This window comes from Lathamus discolor, chromosome 6 (genome assembly GCF_037157495.1).
Source record: "Lathamus discolor isolate bLatDis1 chromosome 6, bLatDis1.hap1, whole genome shotgun sequence".
NCBI lineage: Eukaryota > Metazoa > Chordata > Aves > Psittaciformes > Psittacidae > Lathamus > Lathamus discolor.
In genome coordinates, this window is record NC_088889.1 from 45,866,003 (window position 1) to 45,884,360 (window position 18,358).

At 35.0% G+C, this 18,358-nt stretch overlaps 1 protein-coding gene across 7 annotated transcripts in view; it reads left to right on the forward strand.

Moving 5' to 3' along the window:
- Positions 1–18,358, forward strand: part of CDIN1 (CDAN1 interacting nuclease 1) — a 125,877-nt gene that overhangs the window by 11,947 nt on the left and 95,572 nt on the right. For 4 of the 7 annotated variants that reach the window (XM_065686559.1, XM_065686563.1, XM_065686564.1 and 1 more), the window contains exons 1-4: positions 10,510–10,660; positions 12,000–12,045; positions 12,906–12,970; positions 15,973–16,033. In XM_065686559.1, coding sequence (XP_065542631.1) covers positions 10,545–10,660; positions 12,000–12,045; positions 12,906–12,970; positions 15,973–16,033 — 288 coding nt within the window. In that variant the 5' untranslated portion in view covers positions 10,510–10,544. Of the gene's footprint in view, positions 1–7,005; positions 7,033–10,509; positions 10,661–11,999; positions 12,046–12,905; positions 12,971–13,574; positions 13,687–15,972; positions 16,034–18,358 lie in introns of those variants that run through there. The other 3 variants (XM_065686560.1, XM_065686566.1, XM_065686562.1) reach the window with 3 other exon arrangements.

Consider the following 18,358-nt stretch of genomic DNA (forward strand, 5'->3'; position numbering starts at 1 on the left):
CTTGATGGAACTTTGCATTGGTGGATCAAAAATGTTTACTGAAATAACCACTTAAAATTATTAAAATATGCAGTGGAAAGCAGTGTGCTTAGTTAATGTGCTTCTGATATTAAATGCAAGTAAAAGGTTATACAGACGTGGAGCCATTTGTTATATTTTAGTATACGAAGCAATAGCTGTGTAAACCTTAACCTCGTAATTTTGCAAGTTCCACTTTATCATGTAGCTGTAAAAGGTAATCAAAATAAATCATGGAAGATGAAGAAATATTTTCTAGGGCTTTCTGTATGCTTTCAGAAGTGGCACTTGATCCATGAAATTTTAGTAAGCATATTAAATAATACAATATGATGTGCAACATGTCAAGTCTGATATATTATTTTGTATAGGACATTTATACAACATATGGTGAGCTGCTATGTGAACAGCTCAATGACTAAATTATGTTAATCTTCCGTGCCATATTTACTTTTCATTTTAAAAACCAGCATTTTCAAATTTTTATTTTACTTTTTTGATCATGGGTTGATATAAGAAAGGTGTAGGTCATCTCCGAGAAACTGTGACAGTGATCCAAGGTTCCTCAGCTGTGCAGTGTACATAACACAGATGTTGGGAGAGTCATCTGTCAGCTATGCCTCTCCTATGGAGTTAAAGTTCTAGGGGGAAAAGAATTCGACACAGTGCTGTCACTGTTACATTTTCACAATAGAAGAGCATGCAAATATTCAGCCTCCTGCTTAGCAGTAGTGCCCTGTCTAATGTCTGTGCTGGTTAGAATAAAAAAATAGTGGGTGCATCTAGGGCTCATAGATCTGACAAAGGTCATGCTATGCTGGGCATTTGAATTGGAAATTGTCTGGACTTAGATTTTATAAAGCTCCCACAGTTGTCGGGGAAAATTTCAGCAGGGTTTTGTCCCTGGAGAGGCCTCTTAGGCCCTTTTCTGTCCTATGAATGAATTTAGATGTGAGAGTTTCTCCTGCCTTAAAACTGTTAAGTTCATTTTGCATACATCCCCAGAGAGAAAAACTGGCAGATGCTTTTGTCTTGGAAGTGTTTAAAAGAAAACTGCAGAACAGGAACAAGGGAGAGAAGGGGCCCTGTGTGGAGTCCCAGAACATTTTGGAAATGGCCAATATGCAGTTTTCATCAGTACTAAGGCGGGGCGCAATATGGTGCCTGTAGCTCACTAGGGAATATGAATGTTGATTAAGCATACTCCCAGGCTTTGAAATCCTGAAAGCAGTGTCAGAATAATGGATGTTGAGCAAATGTCAAGCATTTGTTAATTTCTCTGTTATTTGGAGTTTATCTACCATGATCAATCAAATAAACTAGTGCTTCTCTGTTGTGGCATGTGTCATTGATATGGTGATTAGGTGGCTAGAGAGGCCTTCTGCCTTTTTTTCTTTTTCTTTTTTTTTCTTTTTGGGTTTTTTTGTTTTGGTTTGGTTTTGGTTTGTTTTGTTGTGTTTTTGTTTTTAATCCAGGTAACAGATCACATATGAGCAGTCATAACTTTAAATTCAGGATTTGCTTGTGGTTGGTTTAGTGGAAAGTGATGCATTAACAAAATACTTCAGCATACTGAGAGGACAGAGTATCTGCGTAGCATATCTGCTGTGCTAAAAATAACATTCATGCCATTTTTTCAATTTTGGGCCTTAAAGATTTACTGTTGTGGGGAAAGAAATTGCTTCTAAATGAAAATTGATAGAAGAAACTTTTACTCGTTCTTAAAAGAAGTTTGAAAGCAAGGGTTGTCCACCCTAAATTAGTATTAATTTATGGCTTAGCTCCCTTCTACCCTCCAATTCTTTTCATTTTTATAAACTAGGTCTTGACATCCTTATTTTTGATTGCCTTTAGTTAAAAGCAAAGTGGGTGACTGACTTTTTTATAAAAGAGTGTGTATTCTCATTAAAAAGTACATTGTATATAACAAATGTAATATGATGTTGTTAGTTACTGACGAACAGAAATGTAAATTGTACAGTTCAGAATGTTTTTTTCTCTTCTCAATTTCCACTGTTTACTGGTGTCCTAGTTGTGCTAATTTGCCATTCTTAGGTAACGTACAAAGACCTGATATTTAAGTGTGAAGAACAAATTAAAAATCTGAACGAGAAAAAGGCTGTGTGGCCTTTGCTGCTTTACTATAATGTATAAAGACTTTACAATGGGAGAGGATAGGTTTGGGATGTTTTCTGTAAGGCCTTTTTGAAAACTGCCTGAAGGATGTTAAGAGTCAAATTTCACTGAATTCCAGCTAAGTTTAGTTACCCTCCTCTCATGGATTTTTTTTTTCTTTTTTTCTTTTTGGTGAAGTTCAGTCCTTATGTGCTTAATGTAAAGACATCAGTGTATATTTTTATTATGTTTTTGAGAACTCCCAGAAATTTAAGGAGTGCCAGTGAGTCATGATGCATATTGAGGTCATCTTCAGTTCATTTTAACATAGAACAAATGTTTGATGTTGAACTAGTTCTCTTTCCTTGGCTTCCACATTTATTTACCAAGGCCTATGGGCCCAATCTACCAAGACTGGTCAAATTTTGGTGCTTAATAAATGTGATGCTATGTGGTGACCCTATTGACTGTTTACATTGGAGAGGATTCTGTTCAATTAGTGCATGGAATAAGAGTTCTCCTGGAAACCCAACCTTTTCTGTGGCACAGCAGGAAGCAAAGTGTATAATCATTGTACATATTTTCAGAGCAGTGCAAAGAACATCAAAAAATAAATCCTCTGGAAAGAGAAGGAAGGGAAAGGAAAATCCTGTTAGTAGGAGTGGAAAAGAACATTAGAGAAGTTTAAGGATAGGATAATGTAATATTGTGATCATCTCTTGTCAGATGCTCCCTTCGTAGTGGCTGCCAGTTATAGGTAGACAGCTTTGTAAAAAAGAATGCTGGAAGACCACTGGTAAAAGGGAACAGCTGCATTTCCTTCTTAGTGTGTTTCTGCCATCTTGCCAAGGGGAAGTAAGTAGTGGAATTAAATGAGTTTATTCCCTCTGTGCCACAGTAGTCTGGGGCTGAAAATAAACTTTGTACAGATCTCCATATATGGTACAATAAATTTAGAGGTACAGGTACTGCTCTGTCAGGTAAGTAGATAGACAAGAACTATTCTCTTTTTTTCCTTCTGTTTTGTTTTCTAGTTACAAATAGCTTTAAAATTATAAACTTTTAGATGATAAACACAGCTGAGGGCTTTAGACTGAAAATCGCAAGGGGACTACATATAAACGGATTGATTTCTTGCCTTAAATCTGTATCATTCCCAACACTGGAATTTACTTAAAACTACTTTTATGTATCATACACCTTTGATAGAGCTAAAATTATATCCTGTTTGGGGAACATTAGTAAAATCATGATTTGTTTAAAGAATTAACAGCTTTGATGGGATTATTGGAAGCTTTTTTGACCTAATGTGTTCACTTTTTACCCTGGAGATAGCTATGCAACAGTGTGTGTGCTTGACATGTGATACATGCAGATGCTAAATACAGTAGCAGCATGAGGCAAGTGTCATTAACAGTAATTTATGTAATGAAAGCCACCTGGCTGTCTTTGTAATTAATTGCTTGTAAATAATAAATTTAAATATAGTTTACAGTTTTCTAAATTCAATTATATATTTTTAGGAGCAAATTGTTTAAGGGTGGGGATTTATTAGGTTTCAAACTGGCACAGATATGATTTTTACATACAGCCTATTTTTTTTATGTAAAATGATCAGTCTGATTAGCTTTGAATTGCTATTCATGCATAAAAATATTTTTCTAAAATTGAACTTAAACATCTAGTTTATACAGGACAATATAGGTTTGAAGACGAAAAATACAAAGTAGAATGATTTTCCTCTTTCTCCACAATCAGGAAATGTAATATTGGAGTCTGGAAAACTTCTCTTGACAAGGTATTCTATAATCTGACCCTTTGCTTGGGGGGTAACGGAAGTAGCACAATAAAGTTACCCGAGCAAAATGAGGAAGATGAACACAAAATGAATATATCAAATATTTCTTTCCACTTACAGCCTACTAAGTGAATGTTTTTTTCAGTGTATAGACCTTGGCCCTATAAAGAGGGCAGATAGGAAATGTGGAAGATAAATCCCTGTTTTCAATTTTAGTTTCTTTGCACAGGTGTCAACAGATAACAACAACTTTTGTGTATTTTTTGTCTAATGGTTCAACTTTTAGGTTGTGGCACTAAGAGGAAGAGATCAAACTTGCAAATGTGTTTTTAGCTTGGAGTGGTTGAGGACAAGGACATAGCAAATCATCTGCTTATGTTAGTCTCAAACTTTGCTTTTTATTTAGTTTTCTGTGAAATATTATTTTGTAGAGTTAAAGGAGAAAATACCAGGAGGTGGAGATGTGGAGATTACTAAGGTTATCGAGGTGTATGTGGGAGGCAAACCCTATTTGACTCCAGTCAATTTCTTTTGTCAATGGATTCCCTGACTAGATGGTCAAAGGGTACCAGAGAAGTTCTGGTATGGGTAAGGTGAAAATAGTCAATAGACAGTGAAGACTGAGGTCAAAATACTTGAGAGTTTTAATTTCATGGTTTAGCTCTGATGCTGTGTTCTTTAAGTCTGTGTTGTGAATATATTTTGGTTTTGTGTTACATCTGAAAGTATTTCCAGCTTGAAAATTGAACCTTACAAAATAGTTTTATTTTTTTATGGAAGAGACTTTACTTGACACATTTGTGAAAGAGTATTTACTTACAAAGGTCTCTGTGTGGACTTGGCATTTAAGTAGGTTTCAAACATTCATGCGACAAGCACTGTACTGTTTTGCTCTGGAAAGAAGGAAGTATCAGAACAGTATCTCAGGCAAATTGTTATCTATTTTCTGTACTTGCTTACTAAGATAATAAGACCAAAAATGTATTTTCATTTGAAATACTACTCTTCAGTTCTTGTGTTTTCAGAGTTCCATTTTTAACCTTAATATTTGACAATGTTCATCACTTTTAAAACATAATGCTGTTGTTCTCATCATAAGCATACATATGTGAATAGAAAAATAGCATCTTTATTCTGATTTCTCTTTTCATTTTGGGGGCTTGATCAGAAGTACTTTGCAACTGTTTGGATATGGCATATTTTGGGTTACACTTGTATTACTACTGTTGAAAGTTAAACTTTTGTCACATGGGTGAAAGAGGGTGTAATTTATCTCTGTGAATAGCTAGCATTATTTTGTGATCATTGCCTGTATTGATAATTTGTATTCACCTCTGCATTTTATTTTTTTCCACATCTGATATGGATTGTTCATAGTCTGCAGTTGTTTGAAAATATATTGGCCATTACAACAGACACAAAAAAAAATCAGGTGTCTACAGGAAGAATTGGTACCCTGTTCTTAAAGGAACTTCTAAGTCTTTCTAAATGAAAAATCAAACAGTATCTAATACTGGCAATTTTCCTCTGTCTGCTGCTAGAACTTATTGGCCAACTAGGTCAGACATTATTAAAGTTCAAGTGGCCCAGTGGGAAAAGTAATGGCCTTACGCTACTATGAATTTTAAATGCTGCCATTTCTATGTATTGCACCATCATCTGTTCTCGCACATCACTAAATTGTATAGAAGTTGTGGGACCAACCAGTGTCAAGGTCATAGAAGTGATGACTCTTCTCAAGTAGCCATCTCAGAGCTTTCTCATACAGTTATTCTCATAACCCTGGCTATAGGCATCAAAGTTGTATGCACATGCCTGCATTTAACCTTTTTATTATCATTGGATAGTGTAAGCCTGCATTACAGGATGACTTTTTTACTTGGTCTCTTCACTTTTGGGTTTTATTTTTGATCCTACCAAAGGTATGAAATCAACTTTGAGGCAAAGACAAGTTTTAGTAAGTGGTACATATTTAAATCTTTTGCACTGAGCTGTTGTACAGTTTACTTGAACTGGATATGAGAGAATTTCTACATTGATTAGTGCTATAGTTCTGCAAATGAACTTGAACTTTGTCTTGATTTTAAATATGATGATACTAAGTCTGAAATGAGCATATTAGCAGGTACTTCTTTTTTAATATATATAAAAAGCTGGATTTTTATAATATAAATATTTATAATGGGAGTCTTTCACCAGCAGCACTGTGTTGACTTGGTAGTTCTCAAAGTAGTAGCTACTTCAATGTTTCATTGTTTGGAAGGGTTCATATGTGAAGAAAATAAAACTGGTTTTGTACCCCAGACTTGAACTGGTGTAGCTGGAAAGCTGTAATGTTGGAAGACAGCCATTTTACAGAACCTACCATGTTGTAGCTAAAGACTTAGGTACTTTTATATCACTTAGTTATTCCAAACTCCTATTCAAACACATATATTCACACACACATATAGACACGTATATTGATTTAGCTTAAATTGGTAATTCACTGACTTCTGATAAATCTGTGTTAATTTTGTGAGTGATAAAATGAGAAATGTTTACAGAGACAATAATCAGCTTTTTGAGAATTTTTGTTCAGAGAAGTGACCACAACCATATTAAAACTTTAGGTGAGATTTTAATATTAAAAGCTGCAATAAAGAGAGGCTAAAACCATAGCTATTCTAGATGTCAGTGAGGCCTCCTCCCTCGTTCCGTGTCTTTCAGTGCTTGGATGCATGTGAGCCAAGTGGTTCTCAAGCTTTGGTACTTGTAGGCTACATCCTGCACTTCTGGGACGCCACAGAGGTTTTACATATCTGTGCATGTGTTGCATGTAAGTGTGGACTGGTTAGCATATGATAAGCAGTATAGAAACATTGTTTTCTTTAGGAGTCCCTGTGCCAGTGTTTGTAGTAGAGAAGATGAGAATTAAAAGGCTGTTTGGGTTTCTTTCAGGTTTTTGAAAATGTAACAAGACAAATGTATTTTAGGCACACATTCTGGAGTCTCAGGATAGCTGTGAGGAGGATTCCCTTTCCACCCCCAGACATTTAAATTCATAAAATACATGTGTTTCTTTTCTCTCACAGATTCTTAATCCAGCATGGACGGACCATGTAAGTCTAGCCCTAATTTATGTGTATAACTTTTGTTTTAAAGCTCAATATCACATTAGTTAAAATATTTTAAAAGTTATTGTACATGGAAAGGGGAAGTTCTTTTCTAATTAGTAGAAATGAGAGACTCTTACCTGCTTCAGAACATTTCATGAAGGGATCTGGCTAGCACTATGTACTCACTCTGGGTAATCTGGAAGGAAACAATTTCTCCCCCTACTTGAATGCCTATAATAACTAAGTGCAGTGCTGTATGCGTTTCCAAAAGAAGGTTTGACACTGCTGCTTTGGGATTTCACGCTTAACAGCTTTTGAATTTTGGAAACACAGCTCCTGCCCTCCACCCTGTTTTTTAACCAATATATTTATACTCTTAATGAGGTAGAATGTTCCATTTTATGGAAGGGAAGCAATGAAGCAATGTTCTTTGCAGGTTTCATCTGCTGAAAAAAAAAAAAAATCAGGGCTATGTGATATATATATATAAATATATATATGCATTATATATATTTGTCTTATGATGGACTTTGATTTCCCCCTGCTTGTCTCCAGTTGTGTAGATAGTTACTGGGTTAAATACTACAATTCATATTTACTGTTAGGTTTTTTGTTTTGGTTTGGTTTTTGGTTGTTTGGTTTTTTTTAACAGATCTTTCTAGATACTCTTCCTTTGTTCCATGGTAAAATACATGAAATAAAGCTGAATTTTTAGTCTTTCTATTTTAGGCAAAAAGTATGGAGTTAAAGATGAGGGAAACACAGCTCCTTTTAAAATTAATAGATTAAACAAGTGGAAACTTGGTCTTGTACCTAAAATTTTATGTTTTCAATAATCTCAGAAAATAAAGTAGAAAAGCGTAAGTTTTATCTCATGCCTAAAGAATTAATAAGAATTATAAGAATTATTATCAGCTAGGGCTGATAATATAGTATTTGCAGAAGTTGTCATGTTTGGATTTTCTCCTGCTGAAGCAGTAGTAAATAGCAAGTATGAAATTGGACAGCACCCCAAGTCTTGGTTAGATATGCAAGCCTGATTTGCTGAGAAGGTGATCCTGTCCATTTAAATTATTTTTGTCCTTACTAGCTACTTCTTGGTCAGAGTTTTGTATCAGCTCTAGTTACGAAGCACTGGTCTGCATCAGCATGTTATCTGTTATTAGTTTACATATGAGTACTCATTGCAAAACAGAACATTTCTGACATAATCACCAGGGATAATAGCATCCTCTACCAAATTCTGAGATTCATTGGAAGAGAATGGTCTAAATTTTATTCTTACATTTTAAATTACCAAAAGATATATTCTTTTTCCAGCACCAGACATGCAGTTCTCTTTTTAGCTTGATTGATCTCGTGACTGTTCTTAGAGGTAATTTCTCTTATCTCTTGTTCTGGTCTGACTTTGACATCCCATTTTAAATGTGGGATTTGTATATTATAGATATCTTTGATATGAGTAATACTTCCTTATTGTTAAGCAAATTTTTATATCTTTATATCATTTGAAACCAGGAAATGACATTTCATTTTTTAAAATTAGAAGCTATTTTCTTTAAAAAAAAAAAAAAAAAAGGTGTTTTGTAGCAAATCTTAGATTTCAGTTTTCTGCCTAAATACAGTAACGTATTGACAAGGACACAAAGTGCCACCAACATCAACACAGTAACAAAAGGTGAATCGTTCCATTGTGGATGCTGGTGTACAAGAAAAAGGATATCTAAAAAGCAAGGCTGGTTGCTTTGAACAGAGCTCTGGGGGTAATGTCCATTACCGTCTGGAACTGCAGAAGAAAATATTTCCATGAAAGTGGCCTTCTACAGAACTTAAGGAAGTTTGCTTGCTTTCCTAGAAAACATATTTAGTTCTACAAGATGGATAACAAGTTAATTTATTAATTATTTAAACTAGGTAATACTTGGAATTATGAGTTGGGATGGCACTGTTTGTTTCAGAAAATCAGCAAATCTGTACCTTGGCTCTACAGTTGGTTCCTGACAAAAGAGGTTGTTTGGTACAAACGTGCCTATGTAAGGTATGAGGCTTACTACAAAGTTTGTTCCATGAGAAACAATAATGCAACACTGAAATGTTATTTTGAGTAAAAGATATTTTCAGTGTTACGTTTGTTTTCCTGGATATCTCAGCTATATTTGTCTGCTTATATGCTGCCTTGAAATCCTGTATAGCATAAGAGGATGGATGAAGCCCTAGGAATTTGGCTGCTCCTGTAGAAGTAATGATAACTTACACAGCAGTATCCCTGCTGTCAGTATCAGCAGTTGTGATCATGCTGTTTTATAATGCAAATGCATGTTCATGACTTCTGTCCCTGCTCCAAGTACACTGTCTTTTTCAGCGCTTTTTGAAAACATGATGTTTCAGGTTTCTGTCAGTGACATCTTGTAATAGATGTTCCAGTTGTGTTTTGAGGAGCTATTTTATTTTGCCAGGAAGTTGTGGCAATGGAATTGTGGCAAGGAAATGCTGGGTGACAGATAAGTGGTTCTGGTGTTTAAGAGGGGAACTGTGTTAACCAGAAAAGAACATGAGAGCAACCATGTGATGATTAAATCCTCTTCGCCTGGGGAAGGGGAAAGATATTCTGGTAATAAGGCTTGAAATTCTTTGACTGATATTAGAGAAATAATTCTGTTTGTCATGGTTGTAGTGGTTTTGCACTGCAATCCAGTATATATCCAACTTGTTCAGTTTGGCTGATTTTATTTTTTTTTTTTAATGTTCATGGTAGGTCCTAAATGACCTGAACAGTTGGAAACAGAGAAGAGTGTTGGACAAAACTGAAGTGGAAGGGCAAAATCCAAGGACACGAAGGGAAAAAATAGAATGGACAAGAGTCAGGAGTGAGAAGAGAGGGATAAAGGTCTTAATTTTTTTTTTGATATGTCAGTGGGTATAATAGGATAATGGTACAATAGGTATAGTAATCATGTTGGGAATAGCCTAAAAGTGAAAAAATTGGTATGTCAGTGGGAGAGAACTTGAACCAGAAATCCATTTAAATGCTATCCTGTTTTGTTTTGGGGTTTTCCACATCTTTTCTCTAAATTCAGTTCTACCATTATGACCATGTAAATCTGCCAGATCATAATAGTTACGTGGAGAGCCATTAGGGGGCCATATGTACCCAACTTATTTATAGCCTGCAGGGTTGTTTTAAATAAATTCATTTGAAATACCTTAGCTTTGCGAATGCATATAGCCTGTGTAAGTATATAATCTTAATTTCTTTCCTTTGTTCACCTTCTAATGATTGCATACGCATGTTTAAAGTTGCCATAATTGGATGGTGCACCTTCTGGGGAGGCATTGTGTAATGTAACTCTTGGCCTCTGTGTCCAATGATGTATATTTAAGAATATTTAAATTCTTGATTACATTGTAATTGTTTTTTTCTGTAATCCATTAATTTCATAAGTCTGAATACTAGTTTATGTTGCTATTATTTTCTTACAGTTTTAATATTCGGTCAACACATACTCAGAGTGAACATGCGTAAAAATACCAGAGATCAAGGCTCAGCTTACTGCTGTCACACAGCTGGTGTGCTGGACAGAAAAGCCAAAAATACAGTATTATGGCAAAGATTCTGGAAGCACAAATATGGGTAATAATAAACTCTTCATACAGCAGTACATTCATCTAGTCACTTGGTTCCTAATGCTTCAACTGGTTGGTTTAGAGGTAACACTTCATATTCTGCTGCACAGACATACTGTCTGTTTAAACCTGAACAAACCATTTAGTCATTCTGTGCCTCAGTTTTACTTCTTGCAAATGGGAGTAATGCTTCCTTATCTTAGATTAGTTATTTCTGAGGCATGGAAATTGGAAGGAGAAGGATCATTTGAGTATGGAGAGAACATTTACATTTAATGTAAATATGACGTGATGCGGGTGTTAAATTCACATGCAAGAAATCTGACAGAAGAGTAAGACTTTTGGCATTGCTGAATCTTTGTACTACCTATGTTCAAAGATGTACTAGGCTTAGTAGGTAAGTTCATGAAAGGAAAAATGTTAATTATTCATAATGCTTTGCTGTACCATAAAACTCGATTTATTGAGACTATAATTTGTTCAAGTTGCATGTAGTAGGAAAATATATCAGGAGTAATTAATTGTATTCAGGATGTGATGAGGTATATATATCCACAGAGGACAATTGAAAACAGTAGTGGTGTGGGATTGATTGCCTTTCAGAGCAAAAAAAAAAAATCTTGTCCCATTTCTAAATGTTAACAATTCAGAGAGAAAAATTCCCACTTGGGAAGAATGCTTTCCAGGTTGCTTCATTGCCAGGTGTTTGACATTGAGTGGAGCCTTAGATGAATGAAGCTTATGGCAGCTTTTGGAAATGACCGACTCCAGGGAATGTTGGCTTCCTGCTGTGAAAGTTTCTATTTTCAAAGCACATCAGTTTCAGTGGGAATGTTCCAGTGGTCCCATATGCTACTTCTGACAGAGGGGAAGTTTTTAACCTGAATATGAGACAGCTACTGAAGAGCTTCCCTTGCTGCTAACAAAATGAATTTCAATATGTTGCCAATGAACAATCAGCATGTTCCCAACTGCTGATGGAATTTATCTCTATCAATTATTAATGGAAATTTTGATTTGTTTTCCTTTCTGCCTGTTTTTAGCTTTTCTACCTGCTCCTGTTAGAACTTTGTGGGTTCTGAAGCTGAAAAAGGAATCACCCAAACAGTATGCTTGTTTGCTTTGAAACTGTTGCTGTATTTTCCTCCCCTCCCTCATACGATCTCTCCTTGACCTAGCAGCAGGAAGCCTTTGTCTGAGGTGTTCATCTGGAACAACTTTTCCACACTTGTTTTCATGTTCTGTTAGATTACAGGGCAGCAGGCCTACCTTTGAAGCTCCCTTCTCTTTTGTTTCTTTGCAGTGCACTCCAGTAATTAACTTTGTCCTTCTTTTATTTGTTCCAGTCAATCGCAGTCCACTCTGCTGAGCATCTTCTCCCAGGAGTACCAGGTTAGAAGTTTTCTCCTTTGTGAGGGTTGACAGGTGCCTAATTGAATGATGAATGTCCCTTTATTTCTTTGTAATTGAACTGCCAGCTTTCTGATTGGTTTGGAGGATGTTCCTTTTTCCACATCAAGCACCGCCTGAGTCTCAGTGGATGGCTGCCAAGCCTACCCATCCATCTGTCTAATAACATCTAGCCTTTGCTTATTTGGTGGACCTGTAATAAATTATGCTAAACCATTATTATTCTGACAATAATAATTTCCCTGTGTTGCGTGGTTCCATGTGCTAAATGTTTGCTGACTTGCACTGTCAGTGCTGCTTTCCATTGCTGACAGAGATGATGATAAATGACCATTGCCGGAGTGGCAGAAGGCAAGAGAGGCAGAAAATGGAGTCATTTATCATGAGATGACAGGTGTCAGTCAAGTGGCAAGTCTCTATGGAATTACTTTTTGTAGTTTTTCAAATAAGTTGTTTTTAAGCAATGTTCTTCCTGGTTAAAAATGCCAATTGAATTGTAAAACTAGAGTGCACCAGACTTAGATGGAATTGAATTGAGGGAAAATTAATACAAAGGTTGAAAGAGAGAACAAGTTTTTCTTTGCCCTCTGCAGCCTTCAGTAAACTTATTTAGATTCAATTATTGTGACCTTACTGGCTTTTACATATATGGTACATTGCAGTATAGTCTGAAGACGTTCAGTTCAATAGGTAGATTGAATGTCATTTCTGTACAGAATGTAAAAACAGGGTTCAGTTTATATGTCAAAGTTTAGCCAAGGAACATGTGTCTGGACAGTCATGATTTCTGTGTTTTGATCTGTGACACATTTGTAAGACTCTTTGTTTTTTCATTTTTCTAGAAACAAATCAAAAGAACACATGCCAAGCATCACACTGCTGAAGCTGTTGAAACATACTACCAAAGGTATCGCCTTGCCACCCCAGTCAGGAGTATTATTATAACTAGTATTTGTTATGGCAACTATGAGTAAATTAGCTTATTAGCTTATGAAGCTGATTTTCTTTACAAATAAATAAAAAAAATGGGATGAGGATTACAAAACAATTCACCTAAAATTGTTTTCAGTGAAAATGCACAAATTTTTCTGTGTTTGGTCACTGATTAAGAAAGTCTTTACTTCTTTGGCTCTAAGTCAGGGTAAGCAAATATGTTTTACAGAGTATATGATAGCATTTATTGTATGTTGCCTATAGTTTGTAATTATAGGGCTTCTGTGTTAAGACTAACATTGATGATAACTTCATCACAGCTAGGGAGCTTGTTCTGTTACAGTTGCTTGTACTTTTAAAAGATTTTTGTTAACATTACAAAAAGTTACATATTCATGTATTGCCAGTTAAAGCACTAATTTTTAGATCACTCCTGTTTTATCAACAGAAGTGTCAGAAATAGCTGTTAAGGGAGGATGAAAATCTTTTTGTCGTTTTACAATATTTTACAATTGTATGCATCTTAAGCTAATAAATTGTATTTGCTGCACCTTATAGTTTGTCTGTTTCTTCTATAGGCTTTACTAAAAATACTGCAGTGACATAATTGGGACATACTGATAACTGGTTAAGATACACAATTAAAATATTTCCTTGTAGACTGACATATCTGAGGAGCTTTTATGGCAAGTGAGTTGATAACTGTGATTATAGATGTCTGATATTTATGCTTAATATTAATCTGTATGAATCAGGAACATAAACAAAAAGCCTTCATTTGTGAAAATTAACTGTGCTTCCACAGAGCCATATATTTAAAACCTAAGCAGAGCTTCATTTTAGTAGATGCTGATTTAGAATACCTAGTGTGAATTGTGCTGTTCTGGGGTTTTGATTTTCTAGTGGTTGTACTGTTCTGTAAAAATATGTACTGGATCATATTGCACTTCTCCTGTGCTGTTTAGGAAGAACATGGGTATGATTAAGTTTGGCTCACATCAGGTAGGAGGATTTGGTCTCCTGTCCCCTTGTGCACTGTCTGAAGTATGATAGTAGTACATAACTACTGCATTATGTATGAAGCTATATGGTGGTGGTAGGGAAGATCATTCTTTATGCTATTTCTGAGTATTTCACATTGCAAATGTATTAACATGGCGAAATAAAATGCACATGTTTTAAAATCAGAGATGTTCTGGTTAGTAGTTAGAAAACTCATCTCAATCCTGTTTTAGTAGATTTATTGTATAGTATGTTTCATAAGCTACAGGGGCAGACTACTGAGTCAGAAGCCAGTTTGAAATGCTTCAAGCGTAAACATGGCAAACATGTCTTCTCGACTTCTCTTTTGTGGCATCCATTTTACTGCTCCAGTCTGTGTGTATGCTCTTTCATATTCCCACCAACACAGAAGCAGATTATTGTGCTCCCATTGCTTTCCTAGGTTGGAAACGATCAGTTTTTGCATATATCAATTTCAGGTGGCCCCCGTTGGGAGCAAGTAGAAGTACAGCTGAGTGGAGTAGTTTCTGCTGCTCTGCTGAGACTTACCAGTCTTAAACTTAGGCAAACACAAAGGCAAATTACAGGAAAGATCAGCAAGCTTTTCAGAATACTATTGTCATCAGTCTGTGAAAGCTGTTAGGCCATTATGGAGTTGCCAGTAGCATTAGAATTATCTGACAGAAAATTACTCCATTGTTACCTGTAGCTTTGCTATTAGATCAACTGGATGCATGGTTTAGAGCATTAATGTCAAGTAAACCTTCCTGGGTAGGTATCTTGTTTATGATGTCTCCTTTTTTTGTTTCTGTAATAAATTTTGGGAGTTTAAATATGCACAAAGTATCTTGCTTTGTGGATTTTTTTTGTGTAGAATTTAAATAGGTTACAGCAAAAAGCTTTTATAATTTCCTTCATTCCTTAATAAGCTTCAGAATATCTTGCAAACAAAAAGCCCTTTAATGCTCTGTGAAGAGGTTTATGTAAAGGTGTTACACCCATTCCACGTAAGGATAAAATGTTAAAGGATTTTAATGTCTGTAACTAATGAGCAGAAGAGTGGCTTCTGATGGATAGATAATGACAGAGCTGGAAAGGCTGTGGCCTTCTAATGATGTCAGTAATGATAAGCTATACAAATACAGATAGCATAAGCGAACAGATTCAAATACTGGTAACTATTGTTCTTTTCCACATAGCTGCAAAGCACAGTGGTTTGCAATAATACAGCTTCTTCCCGCCAACTCCTGAGAACAAGTTTTAGGCACTATTGAAATGCACACATCAAACAGTAAAAGTAACAGACAGTGAGGAAGGCAATATTGTTATGAAGCAATGGTCAGAAACACCACTGTGAATCCATATCGGTCTAATACCCTTAACCAGAAACATTAAGCCTTTGCCACTGATAGGATAATGACTTTCTATCACCCTTTATTGGATCCTAAATATTTAAGTTTTTTTCTTTGGAATATTCATCTGATTGTTAGATTCTGATTTAACTAAAGTAAGCCTTTAGTATTTAAATTACTGCCCAGTTGATAAAATCTGGATTTGAGAATTTATGTTTTTGTGCATAGAAAGGAATTGAATAAGATAGGTAGTGAGCCATCATAGTTGAAGGTCATATGGAACCCCAGATCTTTACTGTGAATAATAAAGGTTTATTTGTCTGTGGTGCATCTTTTCCAGAGTACAAATGTCATTTATTTGTATGTCATTAAGCCAATTTTTTATTTTCTTGATTTATTGTGGTTTTTACTTAATTGAGATTGATATATCTTGCAGATGAATAGGAGACAACCCTGGAGAGTTAGTGGTTGTTTTAAATATTTTTTTTCTTAAAAGATTTCCAATTAAATACTCTGTACTGGCATATTTTCCCTCAAATGAAAGAGGTTCACAACGGATACTGACATGTATAAACTGATATTTTCCTGCCACTGCAGAATTACCTGGCTTTGTCTTGTCTAGGTACCTGAATGGGGTGATGAAAAATGCAGCTGCCCCTGTATTACTGGAGCTGGCCAATGAGGTAATCATCTTTACTTTAATCTTCCAGTGTAAAACCTGAGGGGCATATCTATAGTGACTTTAGTGAGAAATGTAATTAACCTAAAAAAAAAAAAAAAAGGTTTCAAGGCACATTAGACATTTAGAATGGTTCCCCAGTCTGTTAGTACTTACAATAATTAGACAAAAAGCCCCATTTATTAATAAATCAGTTAATGTAATTAGTCTCTTAACTTCAAGGCGAATGCATAAGAAATTCTGAATTTGTATTTTGTTGGAAATTTCAGACAGATCACAGGTCTTTAATGCAGAAACTTACTAAACATTCCCACATTGATTAAAGGGAATTTTATTAGTTTTACTTGTATTTGATTTCTTGGGGTTTTTTTTTAATAACAAAACCCATCTAAGATTTATAATATTTTCTAATGATAGAAAAGTTTAAAGAGTTCATTTTCCTGACTGCATTCTCCGTTTATTTCTGTTCATAGAGATTAGAGGATAGCTAATGAAAACTGTTTAATATAAAGCAATTAAGCAGAATAAATTCCTCAGTATAGCCATATCCTAAAAAAGCTGGAGTATGAAAAGTTCGGTACGGTTGTCATTAAAGCCTTGACAAATTTATTGATTCTGTTTATTAACTAGAATATTAATCTGTCTTGGGATGCAGTGTCTTTGAATTAAGAACTGCTATCTAAAGCACTACCTTAAAGAAGATGTTAAAAGTTTGAAAGAGTGGCAGTGAGCCTCCTAGAAAAATAAAATTGATGAAATATATACCCCTTAAACTCTAAAATATTTATTTACAATAATAATGACAACACAATAGCTGATAGTCCTTGGAACTGCTTATGCAACTCTCAAAGGGACAGAATGAAATGTATGCTGGTTTGTGTTGCATTTTAATAGAAAATGAGAGAAGGAGGCAGAAAATGAGTGTTTGCATTAAAAATGATATGGCACTACAAACATTAAGTGTTGCAGTAGCAGCAAGTTCTACATGTTACATTAGTAAGAAAGAATGGTTTCTCCCTCATGTACATTGCTTCAGCCAGCAAATGTGCGATTACCTATCAATTACTAGAAGGTTTTAATGGTCTGTGAAGTGTCCACATATCCTGATCATACAGTTAGCATAGAATAAAGAATTTATATGATATTAGTGGTAATGTGTAGCTTCTTCCCGTTTGTGGAAAAGACAAGTCTTAAACTACTGAGAGTAGAATGTACATTACATAAATAAGTACAGTCTTATTAAGAATTTAGGTAAACAACCCAATTCATGATATATTGCGCCCATATTATATAGGAACCATCATAAAAATATTTCAAGCACAAACTAATATATCTGTTACTGGGGTTTGTATATTTTTCCCATTGATTTATAGATGATGCATATAATTTCTGACTATAGTGAGCATATCTTTGTTTATATTACACTAATGCATTTTTGCAATTCAGATCAAAGATATCTTCAGAAATAAATAAAAGCTAAATCTAAAAGAAACAGGAGATATACAAAGAACTTATCTGCTTCTGATTTCATAGTAGCAGGTATATAAGAAAAGCAATGCATTTTGTGACTGCTGCCTACCTAATGCATTAGGGAAATGTGGCAATAACCAGCACCAAATTACTGCTTCCAAACAATCAAGCTGCCATTTTTATATGATAGTTAATATTTAAATGACATACTCTTGCGTCTGCTGACAATTGATGTAATGGTAATACTTTATGAGTCAATATATATTTAATCAGTGGAAACTGTAAAAATTGATGAGAAATATATAACATAGGTGCATTACAGTGTGTAGCAGTTCTGTTAAATAGGAAAAGCTCCATATTATTTTGGGGGTTTTTTTTCTGAGGGATTGTGAAACTACTTTTAATTTTTTTAGTATTATTTTATTTGCCAACTTCTTATTGTATATGTATTGCAAAAGGACTAAAATCTCATTTTTGTTAGATAGGAATAACAAAATTAGTCACTGTTCTCTTCCTACAAATATTTTCAAGTGAGATTTGAAGCACTATGAATTTTACTTACATGCTAAATTCTGACATGAAGCATGATGGCCCTATTTCAAAGAAAGATGGACACATGATTAATATGAAAATTAGGGAGATGCAAGTACCTGAACTAATAAGGTAGTCCTTATTCAGGCTGGACTACCTTCAGTAATTTCACCATTTTTCATGTGTCAGCTCTGATGTGGGTTACTGGAAATAAGCAGCTCCGTGGAAAGCATTTCTCTCTATTTGGGGAATTTGAGGGCATTCAAGTACATACATGTTTTGAAAAAATGTATGCACAAATGAAGCCACCTTTTTTGTCTAGTTACTA